General features: G+C 38.9%; 2 protein-coding genes across 25 annotated transcripts in view; one reads left to right on the plus strand and one right to left on the minus strand.

Annotated features, from left to right (window-relative positions):
* Positions 1-8,121, plus strand: part of LOC106632299 (disks large-associated protein 2) — a 123,737-nt gene extending 115,616 nt beyond the window's left edge. For all 4 annotated transcript variants that reach the window (XM_042222714.1, XM_042222715.1, XM_042222716.1 and 1 more), the window contains one exon: positions 2-8,121. In XM_042222714.1, coding sequence (XP_042078648.1) covers positions 2-217 — 216 coding nt within the window. In that variant the 3' untranslated portion in view covers positions 218-8,121. The remainder of the gene's footprint in view (position 1) is intronic.
* A 1,517-nt stretch (positions 8,122-9,638) lies between these two features.
* The window catches only part of ptprk (protein tyrosine phosphatase receptor type K), a 105,581-nt gene continuing 99,919 nt past the window's right edge, over positions 9,639-15,300 (minus strand). For 12 of the 21 annotated variants that reach the window (XM_005935374.2, XM_005935375.2, XM_005935376.2 and 9 more), the window contains 6 exons: positions 14,753-14,770; positions 14,004-14,135; positions 13,569-13,694; positions 12,944-13,107; positions 12,658-12,793; positions 9,639-12,490 (listed from right to left, as the gene is read on the minus strand). In XM_005935374.2, the coding sequence (XP_005935436.1) occupies positions 12,437-12,490; positions 12,658-12,793; positions 12,944-13,107; positions 13,569-13,694; positions 14,004-14,135; positions 14,753-14,770 (630 nt within the window). In that variant the 3' untranslated portion in view covers positions 9,639-12,436. The remainder of the gene's footprint in view (positions 12,491-12,657; positions 12,794-12,943; positions 13,108-13,568; positions 13,695-14,003; positions 14,136-14,752; positions 14,771-15,300) is intronic. The other 9 variants (XM_014337839.2, XM_014337838.2, XM_014337837.2 and 6 more) reach the window with 1 other exon arrangement.

The following is a 15,300-nucleotide window of genomic DNA, read 5'->3' on the forward strand; positions in this document are numbered from 1 at the left end:
GGAGCGGAAGTGGCCACCCCCTCTGCCAAAAAGGTCAGTCAAGGGGCGTGGTGGTGTGATGCGGGAACGCTCTCTGGACCTTCAGGACCGCCAGCGACAGGAAGCCCGCAGACGCCTCATGGCTGCCAAAAGAGCAGCTTCTTTCAGACAGAACTCGGCCACAGAGAGGGCAGACAGCATCGAGATCTACATCCCTGAAGCCCAGACGCGGCTTTGAGGTCCACGGATTCATCCTCAGCTCCCCTCGTGCACCTCCACTCGACACCAGCACGTGGCGCCACATTCAGCCCCCTTGTGCTGTCAACTATTGTTGCTGCTCATTCATGTTTCCATCTGTTGTAATACCCTGGGTTGTCTCTACTGAATCTACACTAAGCAAATATTTCACCTGTAGAAACCAAAAGTGTCTCCAGAACAGTAAAAACTGGACAACAGATCATTTCCCTCTTGTTTTTTTGGTCATTTGTTTGGCTAATGATGATCTTGGGCCAGCTGAATTGGTGATGATAGTATGGTGTTTATGCACGGATGTGGATATTTAAAATAAGAACAACAACAGCAAAAAAAAAAATTAAAATCAGTTACATTTCTGCCACTTGGAGCGGCTAAAACAGAAATTTGCTTAGTGTAGTTTTAAGACCACAGGGGATTTTTTTTTTTCGCCCCCACGAGTTCTGCACCATGACGATTAGTTTATAAAGCCTAAAACGAACATTCATCCTTACTGCATCACATCACTGTTTTTTTTTATTTTCCACACCAGCATTTCCTTATACCTCTTTTCCACTTATACAGTGCCAGTGCCAGTTCTGCCTCGGTGCCTTTTGAGAACCAGCCCACATTTTGACAGGTCTGAAAAAACGGCCACTACATCATAGAAGTCACAGCAACAGAAAAGCCTTTGTGGACAGATACGCATATGCATATGCCAATTATTGGTGGATTTAATGCAGTAGCCCCCTCCCATAGCCACCGATGGTTCCAGCTTTGGGATAGGCAATTTTACGGCACCTCTGCTTCTTTGGAAATGGACGGAACCAGCTGAAGATTAGGCAGCTGGACTGGGCGGGTGGAAAAGGGGTACTAGACTTTTCCATCGTTCCCATTCTTGCACTGTGTTGAGGGTGATGTTATACAGCACTTGCCACATTTAAAAGAAAACACAAAAGTGCAACTTTTTTCTCACCAGCAACAGTGGTCTTGGGCTAAAGCAACCTGTGCGGGGGTGGTTTCCCATAATGATGTCACTTAGCGCGATTGACGAGCCTCTGAAAATCTGTAACTGCTGAAAGAAATGCAGGGGAAGTCGTTTCTTCAACGCTTCCCATCAAATTTGAAGTCGGAATAGATGGAGAGTAACAAAAGTTTTGATAGGGTGTTTGGGACCCTTCATATCGATCCAACAATACTTTTCCATGTTTAATCAGGCATGCTGCAGCTGCTGCCCAGTGTTGCTGACTGAGATCTAAAAATATGACTAAAACTCCATCATTTCCACATCCATTCATGTTCATCAAGACTAGACAATTCTACGACATGTAGGTTATTTGCTGCTGGATGCATTTCCATTGCAGAAAAAATATGAATTATTAACAAAACAGAGTTTTACATGGCCCGAAAGAGGTGACTGTATCAAAAAAAAAAAATGCATTTTGCACCTTATAATATACATGTTTGTATTTCCAAGGGAAATGTAGTTTATGAAGCTCATGCGATATTGTTGCAGTTGAATTGCAAGGACAGATATGGAAAATTTACTACAGAATTTCATACAGTATTACTATATAGGTCATAGAAATTGCACCTTTTTGTCATATTGTTTCTTTTTTTTCTTCTTAATGGCATTACTGCCATCGCATAAGGAAATATTGTAATTCTAACACTTTTACTTCTACTTGCAGTATCTATCATATGACCAACGTCACAATCTACAGTAAACATTTAGTATTTCTAGTTAAACCTGTTGTTGGTTGATTTGACAATGTATCTGTCCTAATGACTAAAAGGTGTTCTTTAGCTAACAAACCATTTCTCATAACTCACTGCATCTGACCTTTTTACCAAGTGGCGCATAATGAAAGCCCTTCTGTTCTTATTTTGATCTGCTCACATAGTCTAGGAAAGACAGGTGCAAATGACACTTTAACAATATTCAGTTACTATAGTAAATGGTGCTGCTTTTTACTCTAAAACTGTTGTCCTTTACCCAGTCCTATGTGCACGCACACACACACACACTCAAGGACTTTTTAAACAGAGATTTATTAATATGGTGCCCACCGTCTCTCCGATGACTTGTGGTAGATTGTGACTTTAGAAACGATCATCTTTGCAATGCTCTTGCCCTCAGTGATGTAAATGTGGAGAAGGTACGATGGCTTAACTTCCTTTCGAAACTGCAAAGAGGTCAGGGATATCTGTTTATCGCATGGGAGAGATTACAGGCTTTGACATTCCACCAACCTCAAGCTAAAATCTAATACCGTATGCCCGCCTTGAGCCAAGGGCATACTGCTATAGCTGAAAGTACATAATAATACGCGTCCATATTTTATACTCCCTGACACCTGCGATGCAAGCCCATTCATCCTCATTTGCCAATCTGAACCCCAACTAATGAATACGAATGTTGTTATGGCCACAGGAATGGCACTCAGTAGGGGAGAGCAGTCTGTGTACCATCAGTACTTCTGGGAGGCAGTGAAACATGCTTGTTGTGAGGGATCGTGGGTGTACATCAGTGCTAGAAGACCCTACCTTACCAGATGGCCTTAACCAAAACAGTCGTGAATGTACAGCCTCCGATGATGCAAAAAATAAATAAATAAATATAAAACTAAGATGAAATTCTAACTAAATTGGACAGGGCTGAAGTCACTCTCAAACCTTTTACTTTTTTATTGTATATTTGCTCATCTCAAATCGTTTTTTTTTTTCTACTTAATGTGACTGATTTAAAGACGAAACAGGGTGTGATAAAATAACAGGAGACACAGAGAGAATTACATCCTCCTATGCTTTTATCAAATTTGCGATATCACAAATGTAGTTCACAGTTATTCCAGAAGTGTGAAGTATTGCTGAAAGAAAAGCGCACACTTATCTGTGAAAACTGAAATCGTAGTAGAGCCACTTCACACATGAATGAATATTATAAATTAAGTAAAATAGGATTTAATGAAAGCAGGATGTTTAAAGTAGGCAGATTTATATAGAAAGTAACTGTTTCGCATTTAAACTGAGTAATAAAGGTAATCTGCCATCTAGCTCCTTGTTATCCACATTTGAGTTCAGTGATTTAGTTGATCTAAATGCATATATATCCCTGCAGGCTGTGTGTCCCACTGTAGAACAAAGAAGAAGGTACAGTAATTTCATCCAAAAGACGACAAGGACGGCTTTAATTTCCGAGGAATCAATACAATTTACAGCCAATAATAACACACGGCTTTTAGTGTATTGCAAGAGGGAGGATCCAGTACGTCCTGACTGGTCAGATTTATTTTCCCCTTTTCAAAGAGGAAATCGTTTTTTCATTCATATCCATTTATTTGGGGCTTTTCTTTTTTAATTCATACCGTTCTGTAGTGTTTTTGTTTTGGGTTTTTTGGGGGGTTTTCAGAGCAGTTGGTTGGTGGAAAGGTGTGGTCTGTCTTTAATTTATTGATGCTATACAGGCTGCAGTTTTCATCCAGCCCGTATTATCACACAGAAACCTTTTCTTTAGCCTCCTTGCTTGGGTTGCATTTGAACATTTTGTCCATTTTTCACATAATATTACAATTTACTACTTTATAATCATTCATACAATTTACCATCTTAGCGTTCATTGCCGTATGCATATAATACACGGTTAAGCGCTTCAATGAGCACGTATATTCTCAATTATTACCCCCAAATCTAAGAACTGTGGTGATTTTGTTCATCACTCTTCATTTATTTCGTCTTGGGGGGGCTGTCTCCATTTCCATCCTTTAATATCATTTCCCTAGCATCTTCACTCAGTTTTGGTCTGTAGGTTTGGTCTGTTGGTTTAGAAATATGAAAGTCCTCATTTATTTCACTGGTTCCTCCCTAAGTTGCGCCCTTGGAATGATTGGCGACCGTTTCTCTGAATTATGACAACCGTTGATGGGCTATTTTAACAATCCAGCTGCTCTTCCACCTGACTGAAAGTCATGCAAATCAAGTCTACTTCCCACAGACTGAATACTGTGATACCATCTTATGTAGTACTTGATGATATTTAAAGAACTACCTATTGAAAAGAAGCTTTTTTATTTTTATTTGTTGTCCTTTTGTAGCTTTGAGTTACTGTTGCTTGCAGGCTTTTCAACCAGTAAGCTTGAGTAAAATCTACAAAATGACTTTGACGCTTTCTGAACTCGCCACCTTAAAAGAATGGCTTAAAAAAATAAACAGGATTCAGAGTAACGGCCACACGGCATGAATGGGAGGGATGTTTTTGCACCAACTGCATGTCAGGAAGGCTAACGTCAGAAACAAAGATGTCCTCAAGAGTCGCAGGGATGCTAATATAATATATTGTAAGTGACAATAACGGCACACATGGTCAAAAATTTAGCTAAAGTGTGTGCTATTGTGGAATAATGCAGGGCTATTGTGTAAACATGGTACCATTTACCCTTCATTTGCATACCATTTCCAATGAAACACATAATATTTGTCTTTCACGTCTCCCAGTTTTTCCCATCATGCTATGAGGGGCTTAGAAGTCTGGCAACTATGTATATGACAAATCCTCAGGTGCCTTAAAGTTTGATTCACATAGGACTGAGTGAATGTTTTTGGGTTGAAGTATGGAAAAAAAGACTGCAACCTGCAAAGGACTGCACCACTAAGAGTGCAAGTTTGTCTGAAATACCTTTACAAGGGCTGGATACCGGGCTGGGTCGGGCTGCAGAATTTCAAATGGATTTACATTTATATTTGACTGATTTAGAGGTCCTATTGTAATAAACTTCAGCACAATACAGTCTAGAGGGTATCAAAGGAGGATTTGCTATTTTGTTTTCCACATTTTCTTTGACAAAGATTCATAGTGACTCGTTTTTATGACATGAGATGAAAAACACACACAAATTGCAGAGAACCAGTGGATATGACAGTGTAAATGCTACACGTCAGAGTGTATGTCACATCCATTTCTGCTAATCATAAAAGATTACTTATTTAATAAGGTCTTTCTTTTAATTCCTCCTAGCTGTGATATTGTAATCTTGGGATGTTTCTGCCATTCTTGGCATTTACGTCTACAGAATCGGGAGACTGACAAAACTTGACCAGCCAAAAAAATAAAAAGGGCAATAGTGTTTTCATACAATGACAGGCAGGCTCACCTACAGCTATTTACCTCATGGTTTAGTGTTTTAGCAAACATGGTTTTAGTAGGAGTAGTTGTGATCTCCACAGGAACACTTTGTCACGCCTGTGTACTATGCAGCAGTATTTCTGTGGGGCGGCAGAGCTTGCAGGCCCTGGTGCAGATCATCTTTCCTTCGCAGAGAGCCGAAAGCACCACGTTCATTGAGCTGTGCACCGCAGGAGCTAAAACACCACGCTGTCATCGCCATCCAGATCCTTTACAGCTCACTCCTCATGACTCAGTTAAGGATTTCTTTTATGCTGATTTCAAAATAATATAGTGTAAACAGAAAGTCGACTAACTTTCAGCAACGTTCTAAAAAAAAGATTCACGTGAATGTGACGAGTCAGAGTTACTTTGCCGGGGTCACGTTTCCCTGTTTAGTCGCTATTCAAGATAGCTGTTATGCTTTACAGCGTCCATATTTTAGCCTGACATCATATAACAGCTGTCCTGAAGTTAAACCTCAGAGAAGTCTGTATAGGTGCTGAATCAACCAACGCTTCTCCTTGTACTTTTATTTTTCCTGAATTTGCTTTTTTTATTTACTTTTTTTTTTGGTTGTTGTTTTATTCTGACAATCAGCAAACACCAAAAGCATCAAAATGCACACACGCATACACACTACAACAGCAGTGTCATTGTATATCCTCAAGATAGCGCCCTGAGTTGCCCTTCTTCATATCTTGGGGATCTTTAAAGTCTCTTTGGACTCCATTTAAAATATCGTTCAATTTTTCTTTTCTCCTTGTTTCCGATACAGTTGCACTGCAAAGATGTCTTTCTATTGCTTGCTCTCTCTTCTCGTAAAACCACGTGACTTTCGATGACATCAGAGCGTCGCCCTGTTGTCGCAAGCCAAACAACCGTCGAGTCACTGTTGAGCACGTTTCACGTCATGCTCCCACGTGTGAGAGTGTGTCTGCTCTTCAAGCAATAAGCCTTATTTAAATATTAGGGATAACTTTTCATTATCTTCTTTAGATTTTTTGACACATCTGTGGGAAGTCGTAGGGGTTTTGGTTCAGCAGCAACCGGCCTGACACTGAGGAAATACACTTTAATGTAGAAAAGTTGACCTTACCACTTTCATTCGTGTCTCCTTTGAAGATGCAAGCAGTTGCTTAGCTTGACCACATAGACTCGAAACAGGGGAAAGAATCTGTGCATGTGAAAAAATAGACTAAAACATCAAACTACAAATATTTGCTATGTTGGTTTGGAATATGACAAGATGTCTTTAGGGGTGCTTGCATTAAGATTTTATGACCTTTAGAGAGACACGGATTGTCTGTTCCCCACAGTCTTTATGCTAAGATAAGCTATCTGCTACCTTCATGCTACCTATCTGCAACGGCAACGAAATAGCTAAAATTGATTCATTCAGAGATCACTCAGAACATTGATTTAAATCCAAAGTGATATAGGTGCTCAACAACCTTGCATTTATATAAGAGCAGAATCAGAATGCAACCAGGGGAGTCGAGTTAACTCAGTGGTGTAGACTGACCTTTTATCTCTGTATTTAGAAATTTCACATCAATTGTTTGCAAACCCTCCCCAATCCATCTGACAATCAGTCTGAGTCAAATTGCAGCTGTTTGGAGACTGGCTGCCTCCCGCCAGGCAATCACCTTGCGGTCAGTTGTGAGTAAGAGTGCAACTTCTTGTAGTCAATCTCCAAATACAAAAAAAGAATCAACGCAATCAGTGAGAAAACTAGGAGGATGTCGTCCTGTTTTCCTCTATAGTGACTGAGCTGTTCTACAAACTTGAGAGTGGTACCGCGCTTTTCATCAAACTCTCTTAAACAGTCTAATAATGAATGTCTAAGGCAGCCTTAAAGGTTACGTATTTCCTCTTATGTCATTCAGGTTGTTTTTATTGCTCATTTCAGTGTAACCTCAGTGCCCATCTGTATTATGGGTATGAGTCATAATAAATCATCTGATCAGCTCTAAATATAGACACTTTCAAATTTGTACATTGTCCTAATAGGGTTTTGTTTTGTTGAGTTTCTTTACATTTATGTTGTTTGTTTCTTTCTTTTTTTAGTGTCTCATGTTTTATGAGGAGAGAGAACAGTCACTTTTGTTTGCCTTTGGTGGAGAAATGTCTTGTATTGTGGCTGTGGGTAGAAAACATTTAAAAAAAAAGGCCTCTCATGGGTTTTTGGAAAGTGACATGAGAAAAATTTCATAGCATAAAAAGGTTTGTGGTTAGCTTAAAACTATTTTGAAATTGTTAGATATATCAATAATGAGGATAAATATAATGCCAAATATTCAGTATTTGTACAGAAATATACATATATAAATATATAATATATGCCTAATTTAAATGGAACTATTTTCCACTCTTGACCATATTTTTGTTGTTTAATGTTTCTTTGTCAACATTATTTTATAAGCTCTTCAGATAGCATGCAGGATAGTGAAAATGAATGTATTATTTAGTGTTTCATTGCTGGTCAGTATTACAGCATTCTACAGATCAGTTTGTGTTTGTAGGATTAATTTAAGCTGAATATTTCATTTCTAGACTTTTGTTTATCTATAAATGACTTGTAAACTTTCTTTTATAAATGCAAGGTTTCGAAACAGTTTCAACAGTTTATATCATTTTATTATTTCCCTGCTTATCAATGTGGTTCAGTATACTTTGCCTCTTCTAAGTACTGCTATCAACCATCTGTTGTAAATAATTATGCAAATTAAACTTTTTGAAGAAAACAGCATAGTTGTAAGAGTGCTTTGAGATCTCTCTATGTGTATCAGATGGAGAGGGTGCAGTTGTAGCACAGGTATGTGGCATTTTAGCTCAAAAATCCCACATGGGGTTGTTTATGAAGCAATACAATACAGTTTGCTGGCTAAATATCATGGAAATACGCATCATGCTCCCAGCTTAGTCACACCTTTTTGGGTATTGGAAGTTTTGAGCAGTACAGCACCTGCCTGTTCCTGTGCTGCCCAAGCAGTTCCACCTTTAGCTTAAATCATAAAACTTTTTTATCTAAGAAGTATAATGAAAGAGAAGGAACAAAGCACTAAGTAATGTGGGTGGTGGATGTTGAAAAGTAAACATAAAGAATGTTTTTATACTAAATCCTCCTATGGTGCTCCAAGTTGACTTAATTTTGACATATTTTGTCTTTTGTTCATCCAGTGAAAAGTGATTTAAGCTCAAGTCATGAGTAAGTGGCTAAAAAAAAAGAAGCAAAGTTTAATGTGCCAAAAACTGCAGTTCCTCTACTGACCATTTGCTGCTGGCTCTAAGAGCACGTCAATTCCTATAGACTCCACACTATTTCTTTTTAGTACATGACAATGCTACTACATTTTTTGTAGATATAAACTACAGCTTACTATCAAAATAAATGATATAAAATTAAAGTGATAAGACCATAAATGCCACAAGTGAGTAATTTTAGCCCACTGGTAAGTGGCTGCTGTGAGCAACATGACAACATCATAATACCTTGTATAGCTATGAGGCTTCAGGAGCTCAAGCTCATCAATGATTAGTGTGCCGTCTCTGCTGGGGTACAGCATAAAATTTTAATCACTTGGAAAACAAACAAACAAAAGAACAAGAACTGGGTGCACAAACGAGTGGCAACTTGCTAAGAGACTTTGAACCAAATAACAGTGTGCTTATGTGCCGAGTTTGATCACGTAGCAAGAGTTTACGGACAGACAGACAACAGTTTTGTGTATTATGATAAGTTAACTCCATCCATTTGAGTTGACCATGTTGACCAACCTCCCAACAAGAAACTGGACCTCTTGACATTATTGTGGAACAAATAATACGGCCTGCTTTGTGGTCCAAGACGTTTGTGTGTCAGTTTTGATGAACAAAATTAAGTTATTTTATTAATCTTTCATAATTTTATTAGTCTGTTTCTTAGCACTAATTAGCGGGTATGTGTATGTTCAATTTTCTGCATACAATTTATGCATGCAGCCTTCTAACAAAGCCCACTAACCACTCTGGTGGTAGCCAAAGTGTGAATATTGAGGCTTCAAAAGCTGAAGTACAACAGGTGATGTCACAGTAGCCAAGTTTCTGTTTTATATTCAGGAAGAGTGTAGTCATCAAACAGGGCTGATCAAAATGGAAGGTGTGCAGGGGGACTATAAGCACTTAGGTACCTTACAGGTAATAAATGAAATGTCTACAGGTTGGTCTGAATGTATCAGAAGCTGATAATGGTTGAATAAATACAACAACTCTCCAAACACGTCACTTTTAATTAAAGAAGTGGTCTTTATTACAGCAAATAAGCCAAACATTACAGACAAGAATAATTATGAACCATGAATATCAACTCTATAGTCAGACTGGCCTCTCATCCAGACACCAGCTTCAGGGCCATTATTTCAGATTTAAAGAGGAGTCATTGGCCTCTTAAGAAGATCTGTTTCTTAGTTTTCCTTTAAGTGTGTAGTTAAGAGGCTTTACATATTGTGTTCACTTTCTGCTCTCACTGATTTATGCATGTAGCAAAATCCATTGTCGCTAAACATAAAATATGACTGGATTACTATTACACCATGCTCTTCTCTCTCCCTTCTTTGGATCAGACCAAAAATCAGAAGTAACAAAACTGAAGGCTGATGTTCCACCAACAGAATAATGTTCTGTATTCAGTGAAATCTTATATCTATATCTTTATCTTTTTAAAACACCATCTGTCAATACTTGAATTTGAATCCTCCAAAACAAGAGTACAATCTGTATCTTTTTTATCTACACCAGAACAAATGTTCTGACATTGCATCCATTATCTAAATCTCTACTGTTCACCCAACAATAGAGCCTTTTAGAGCACTCTATTTACAATAACATCCTCATGAGTAGGGCTGCTCTTGCTCCATCAAAGTGGAACATCTGACATGTTATTTACAATAAAGTTCTTTTTTTCTGACTCAGTTTGTTCACAAACAGAAATACATCTGATATTCTGTAAGCTTGTAAAGCCTCACAAAGAAGCATTCTGATGAGTAAAAACACAATGACTCATGGTCCAAAAGGTATTCAGGACACTGTTCGTTCATGAGAACGCATTCAACAAAGCCCTGGGTGCGATCTAAGATGCTGTAAAAATGCTTGTAGCGACAAGAAAATTCAAATGATTAGGCACAATAAATTTTTTTGTATCACAGTCCTGCGTGTTTCACTCACTAAGCCCGTTTATGCATCACTGAGTCAGTGTGTATCCCGGGATAATGGTGAGCAGGATACGAGGATGAAGATAAACAGCTTATCCCGACTAAGACGTTAAGAGGGATAGGCGCTATTATCCAAAATACTCTTTGCATATAAATGCACTGAATTTCTACTGACCACAGACAGCGCAATGAGCTCATACACAAATAAACCACAGTAACATCACAGAGATTCAAGAAGTGAAAACAAAGACAATACTATTGAATTCCACCTAAATACTGAAAAACTACTTCTAAAGCTTTAATATACAGCTTCAATCAGGGGTTCTTAAACTCTTCTTCATGGACCCAAATTGGGCAGATGTAATCTGTTACCTTGGGACCCATTACGGGCCTCGATAAATCACACTAATACTCTCAAGACTCCAGAGGAAACAGACTTGCAGCCCATTTTGCGTCCCCGTGTGCGGTTTAAGAAACGCTGGTGGGCGAACATGGAATGGAAAATGATTGTTCTTACAAGCAATGCAAGTAAACAAACAATAAATACAAACAATGTGCTTTATCCGTATAGACATATTTACACAAAGTCTTTGGCTTATGAAGAAACATCAGCTACAAAATAATAATATTACAACAAAGAGAAGAGTGTTGGCCACCAGTGCACAAAACAAATGAAGCCTGGGGTCAGGTCACTTCCAATTCTGTTCAAGCCATACTGTCAATGGAAACTGTCAGTTAATCTTACCATCAAAGAATGTGTGATTTCAGTCTTTTCTATGGGCAAATAGGCAGATTTTTTGCCATGTCCAAAATCTCTTTATAATTGCAGTTTGTTTGTTTGTTTTTCCATTTATGTACAGGCTGAATTGAAAGTGCATTGGGCCCAGCCCTGAAAAGAACATGATTCCGCTAATGTCACAGTCTAATGTACAATGCAGACTGCAAAAGTCTAACCAGTAGGTAGGTACATGATACTACAAAAGAAAAGTGATACATAACACACGTTTTAAAACAAAAAGCATAACATAATGTTTGTCAAGTTGCAGCTAAATGAATATTATTTAAAAAAATCTAAAAGTCTAATAATCCCGATGTAAACTTCCTGGTTTTCTTTTGTTTTTACTTTATTTAATAAGGACGAAAATAATAAACTGCGTGTAACCAATGTTAATAGGTTCATACTTGTTCATAACAATGTACTGACTCAATTTTCGCTAAAGTCATTTGAAAGGTGTGCGGAGCAGAAACAGAACCATTCACAGAGTTTCTCCGGACGTTAACTTTCAGTTGTTCACTTGCTCTCATACAAAAGTGTTGGCTGTATATACTACAAATATCACCATGATGAGACGCCCAATACAGTTAAATTAGTCAGAAATTAGCACGAGAGCAGGAATGTCGGGCCACTGAAAACTTTAACTTGCAGTTTATCAAAAGCTGCTTGCAAGGGAGCGAGCAAGCGAGAGAGAGAGAGACATCTACAGTAGATAGGAAGTACTGCAGCTGAAACAGCACAAAGCATCAAGTCCATGGGAGGTGGCTGTGGTGAGAGGCTAAATGTTTTAAATGGGGCCCAAAGCATACAGGGGCCCGCTGGCACTCAAAAAGCTGTACAATAAGCAGAAAGGAGTGAAAGGAGTAACATCTCCTCCTCCCCATCGCATTTCCTGTTAAAAGTCTAAGCATTTCCCTTTGTTTAACAACCTGTACAAGGAGCCCGTTTCGCTTGCGCCTTTTGTAGAGATGCAAGATGGATGCTACACAACGGCCGCCACAAAGATCGAGACCAAGCAAAGCAAAGGATCAAACACACAAGATGTGAACAGATGTTCTCCGACTCTTCTTCTCCTCATTCTGCTCTTCTGTCCTTCACTTAGGACGACTCAATGAACTCCAATGCCAGGTCGTAGCAGAACCGATACTGTTCCTGCAAACAGACACATACACACACATACACCCTTAACTAAACATATGCACTATCACACATTCACTGTTTGACTAAAGTTTGTATTATTATGTGTATAATAGTAATAACAACATAATGCATTCATGAGCTCTTTCTCACTTTGCAGAAAGTGTTTATGGTTAACTCACCGGAGTATCCACCATGTTAGGTTTGCTATTCCTCAAGGTCTTTACAGCGTGGAAAACATCAACCACACTCTGTCTCTTTGCCATCTCGCACACGATACTGCTGGCACAGAACACTCCACTACGCCCACCTCCATTTCTACAAACAAACATAACAGAATACACGATGATACGTCGCAAAAAGCACAATTTAATATTTCATTTGGGGTTTTTCCAACTCTTGTGCAGGGCTGATGCTTTGAATTTCAATGGTAAAAGAAGAGAAACTCTTTGATTTGTGTGCACTCACAGGCAGTGCACAATGGTTCTTCCCTCTCCCTCCTCCCCTTCACGCTGCCACTGGTCAACCTGAAGGATCAGTTTGAGGAAAGAGCGTTTGGACGCGGGGACTTCTCTGTGCCCCGACCATCCCAGGTACTGGAAATGACGAACCATCAAATAGCCTTCCTGAGGCTGGAATAAGAGACAGAATCAGAAAAACTGATTAAGCCATGTCAAAAACTGCAGATCCTCAAATGGCCGCTTGAGGCTAGCGCCAAAAACGAGTCAATCCTCATAGGCACCAATGTTGAAATGTCAGGCCAAACTATTAGAGGAGTTTTAAAACCTTTGGCTCAGTGTCAGACCCACAGGTGATATCACATGGTCACATCCATCTTTTACACTGTAAATAGGTATATATTTTTCCAGTTAATTTTCCCAGTATGTATTTTTTCAGGTAATTGGTTATATGAATTTTAATGACTATAGTGCGTTTTAACATGCTGTATTTTTGTATGGCTATTTAAAACAAGTCGCCTTGAAAATGACACCTTGTATGAGATTGATTCAATGAGATTTACCTGTATAAATAAAGGTGAAATAAAACAATAAATAAATAATAATAGAAACGTAGTATGATTCTGACTGCCCACCCTGGTGAGGTTGCAGACTCTGAAGAGCCGGCTGATAACATCACATTCCATTGAGCAGGACATACATTCCACCTGGACGGGACCGTAACGCAGCATGCCCTCCTCTGGCCAGTACTGAGGACAACCCTGAGAGAGAACAATTACACCATTTAGAAAAACACTGGAACAATTTCAGAAAAAATAGAGACAAATGCAAAAAAACCAAAAAAAAAAAAATCCCTGACAATTTTTTGTCCAGACAAAAAATTCTTAAAATGAAATGTGCTTACAAATTTTGGTTAAGACTGTTGGATGTGTGCAGGATTGTTTTCTTCCATCTTTCCTTTACAAGTTTATTAGCTCTAAATAAGCTAATCTTATATAATAAATCCATGATTACTCTAAAAAAGACACAATGCTATGCTAAGAAACACAGCAGAACTTTATGTAAAATACCTGAGCCAGGTCAATCTCATTTAGCATCACCAGACTGGTACATCCATAGTCGTAAACTAGGCGCCAAAAGTCTTTGACAGTGTTGGGCAAAGGATGCTGGGTAACGATGAATGCAGCAGGCTGTCTGTAGCTCTAAAGAGAAGGAGAGAGACAACAAAAGCGATCACCGACAAAGAAGACACTCTTAATGATTCAATCAAGCATTATTAAACTGTACGTTATTGTTTTTTATTTTTTAATTTTGACTGTCCCACAGTACGTTTCTTTCTCACGTGTGCACATTAAAACACAAACAGCAGAGTAGAGCTGCACAGTATGTGAGACATGGGAAAGCAAGCATAGTTAAAAGGTGACTTTGGTTTGATGATCATGCAGTGGGTCTATTACCTGTGAGGGTTGGGAACATGCACAAGACTACACATAGAGCAAAAACTACATTTGATGGGGTCAGTTAACTTTTTTTTCAGTTAGCTCAGGAAGACAAACTTCTTCAAAGTTCACATAAAAAAAGAATCAAGAACTAACTGGTCTGAATGTGAACTGAACCCACTTTGGCTTAAATGAAAATGTACAGCCAAATGTGTGACGCAGGTGTGACTGCTTGGCGACAGAGAATCTAATGTGAGGGCCGGGCACAGGTTTAGGATTTAGGGTGTGGATGTCGTTCACAAAAATGAATCTGGTGGCAGAACAACACTGAAGCCATGAAACAAATCCAGTATTGGAGACTTGAAGTAAAATCCCATTACCTGGAACTCTTCTGACAGCTTGGTTAGAGAGAGGCCAGAGGTGAGTAACTAAACTTTAAGGTAAACGCCTAAAACTTGACTGAACTCTAGAAATTTTACAGTATTTTGTCCAACAGCTTTGTTGGAGAGAAGCCAGGTTTGTTCCCACAACATGCAAATGTTCACACATTATCAGGAAATTACTCACATACCTACAGCCCACCTCTTACTATCTTTTTCTCACTATATCTTTACTCACATACCTGATAATAACCTTCTAAGGACCTTACCTTAAAACCTTACCTCAAAATTTCTACCTACTCAATGACTTTCTTTTCAAGTCACGGTAAATGGGCAACGCGTTGAGGCAATGTCAACAGTTGCAAACATAAACAACGTTTGAATGGTGGCCAGAGAAAAGCTAGTCGTCTTTTTAGAGGCTGGATTTGTCTCTAGCCTTCTGCTGCTAAAACCACAAACACAGCATCACACAAAGAAGGAAGGGAGTCTGTGTGTGTGTGTGTGTGTGTGTGTGTGTGTGTGTGTGTGTGTGTGTGTGTGTGTGTGTG

Source organism: Haplochromis burtoni, unplaced genomic scaffold (genome assembly GCF_018398535.1).
Source record: "Haplochromis burtoni strain Fernald_Lab_line unplaced genomic scaffold, NCSU_Asbu1 Contig_92, whole genome shotgun sequence".
Taxonomy (NCBI): Eukaryota; Metazoa; Chordata; class Actinopteri; order Cichliformes; family Cichlidae; genus Haplochromis; species Haplochromis burtoni.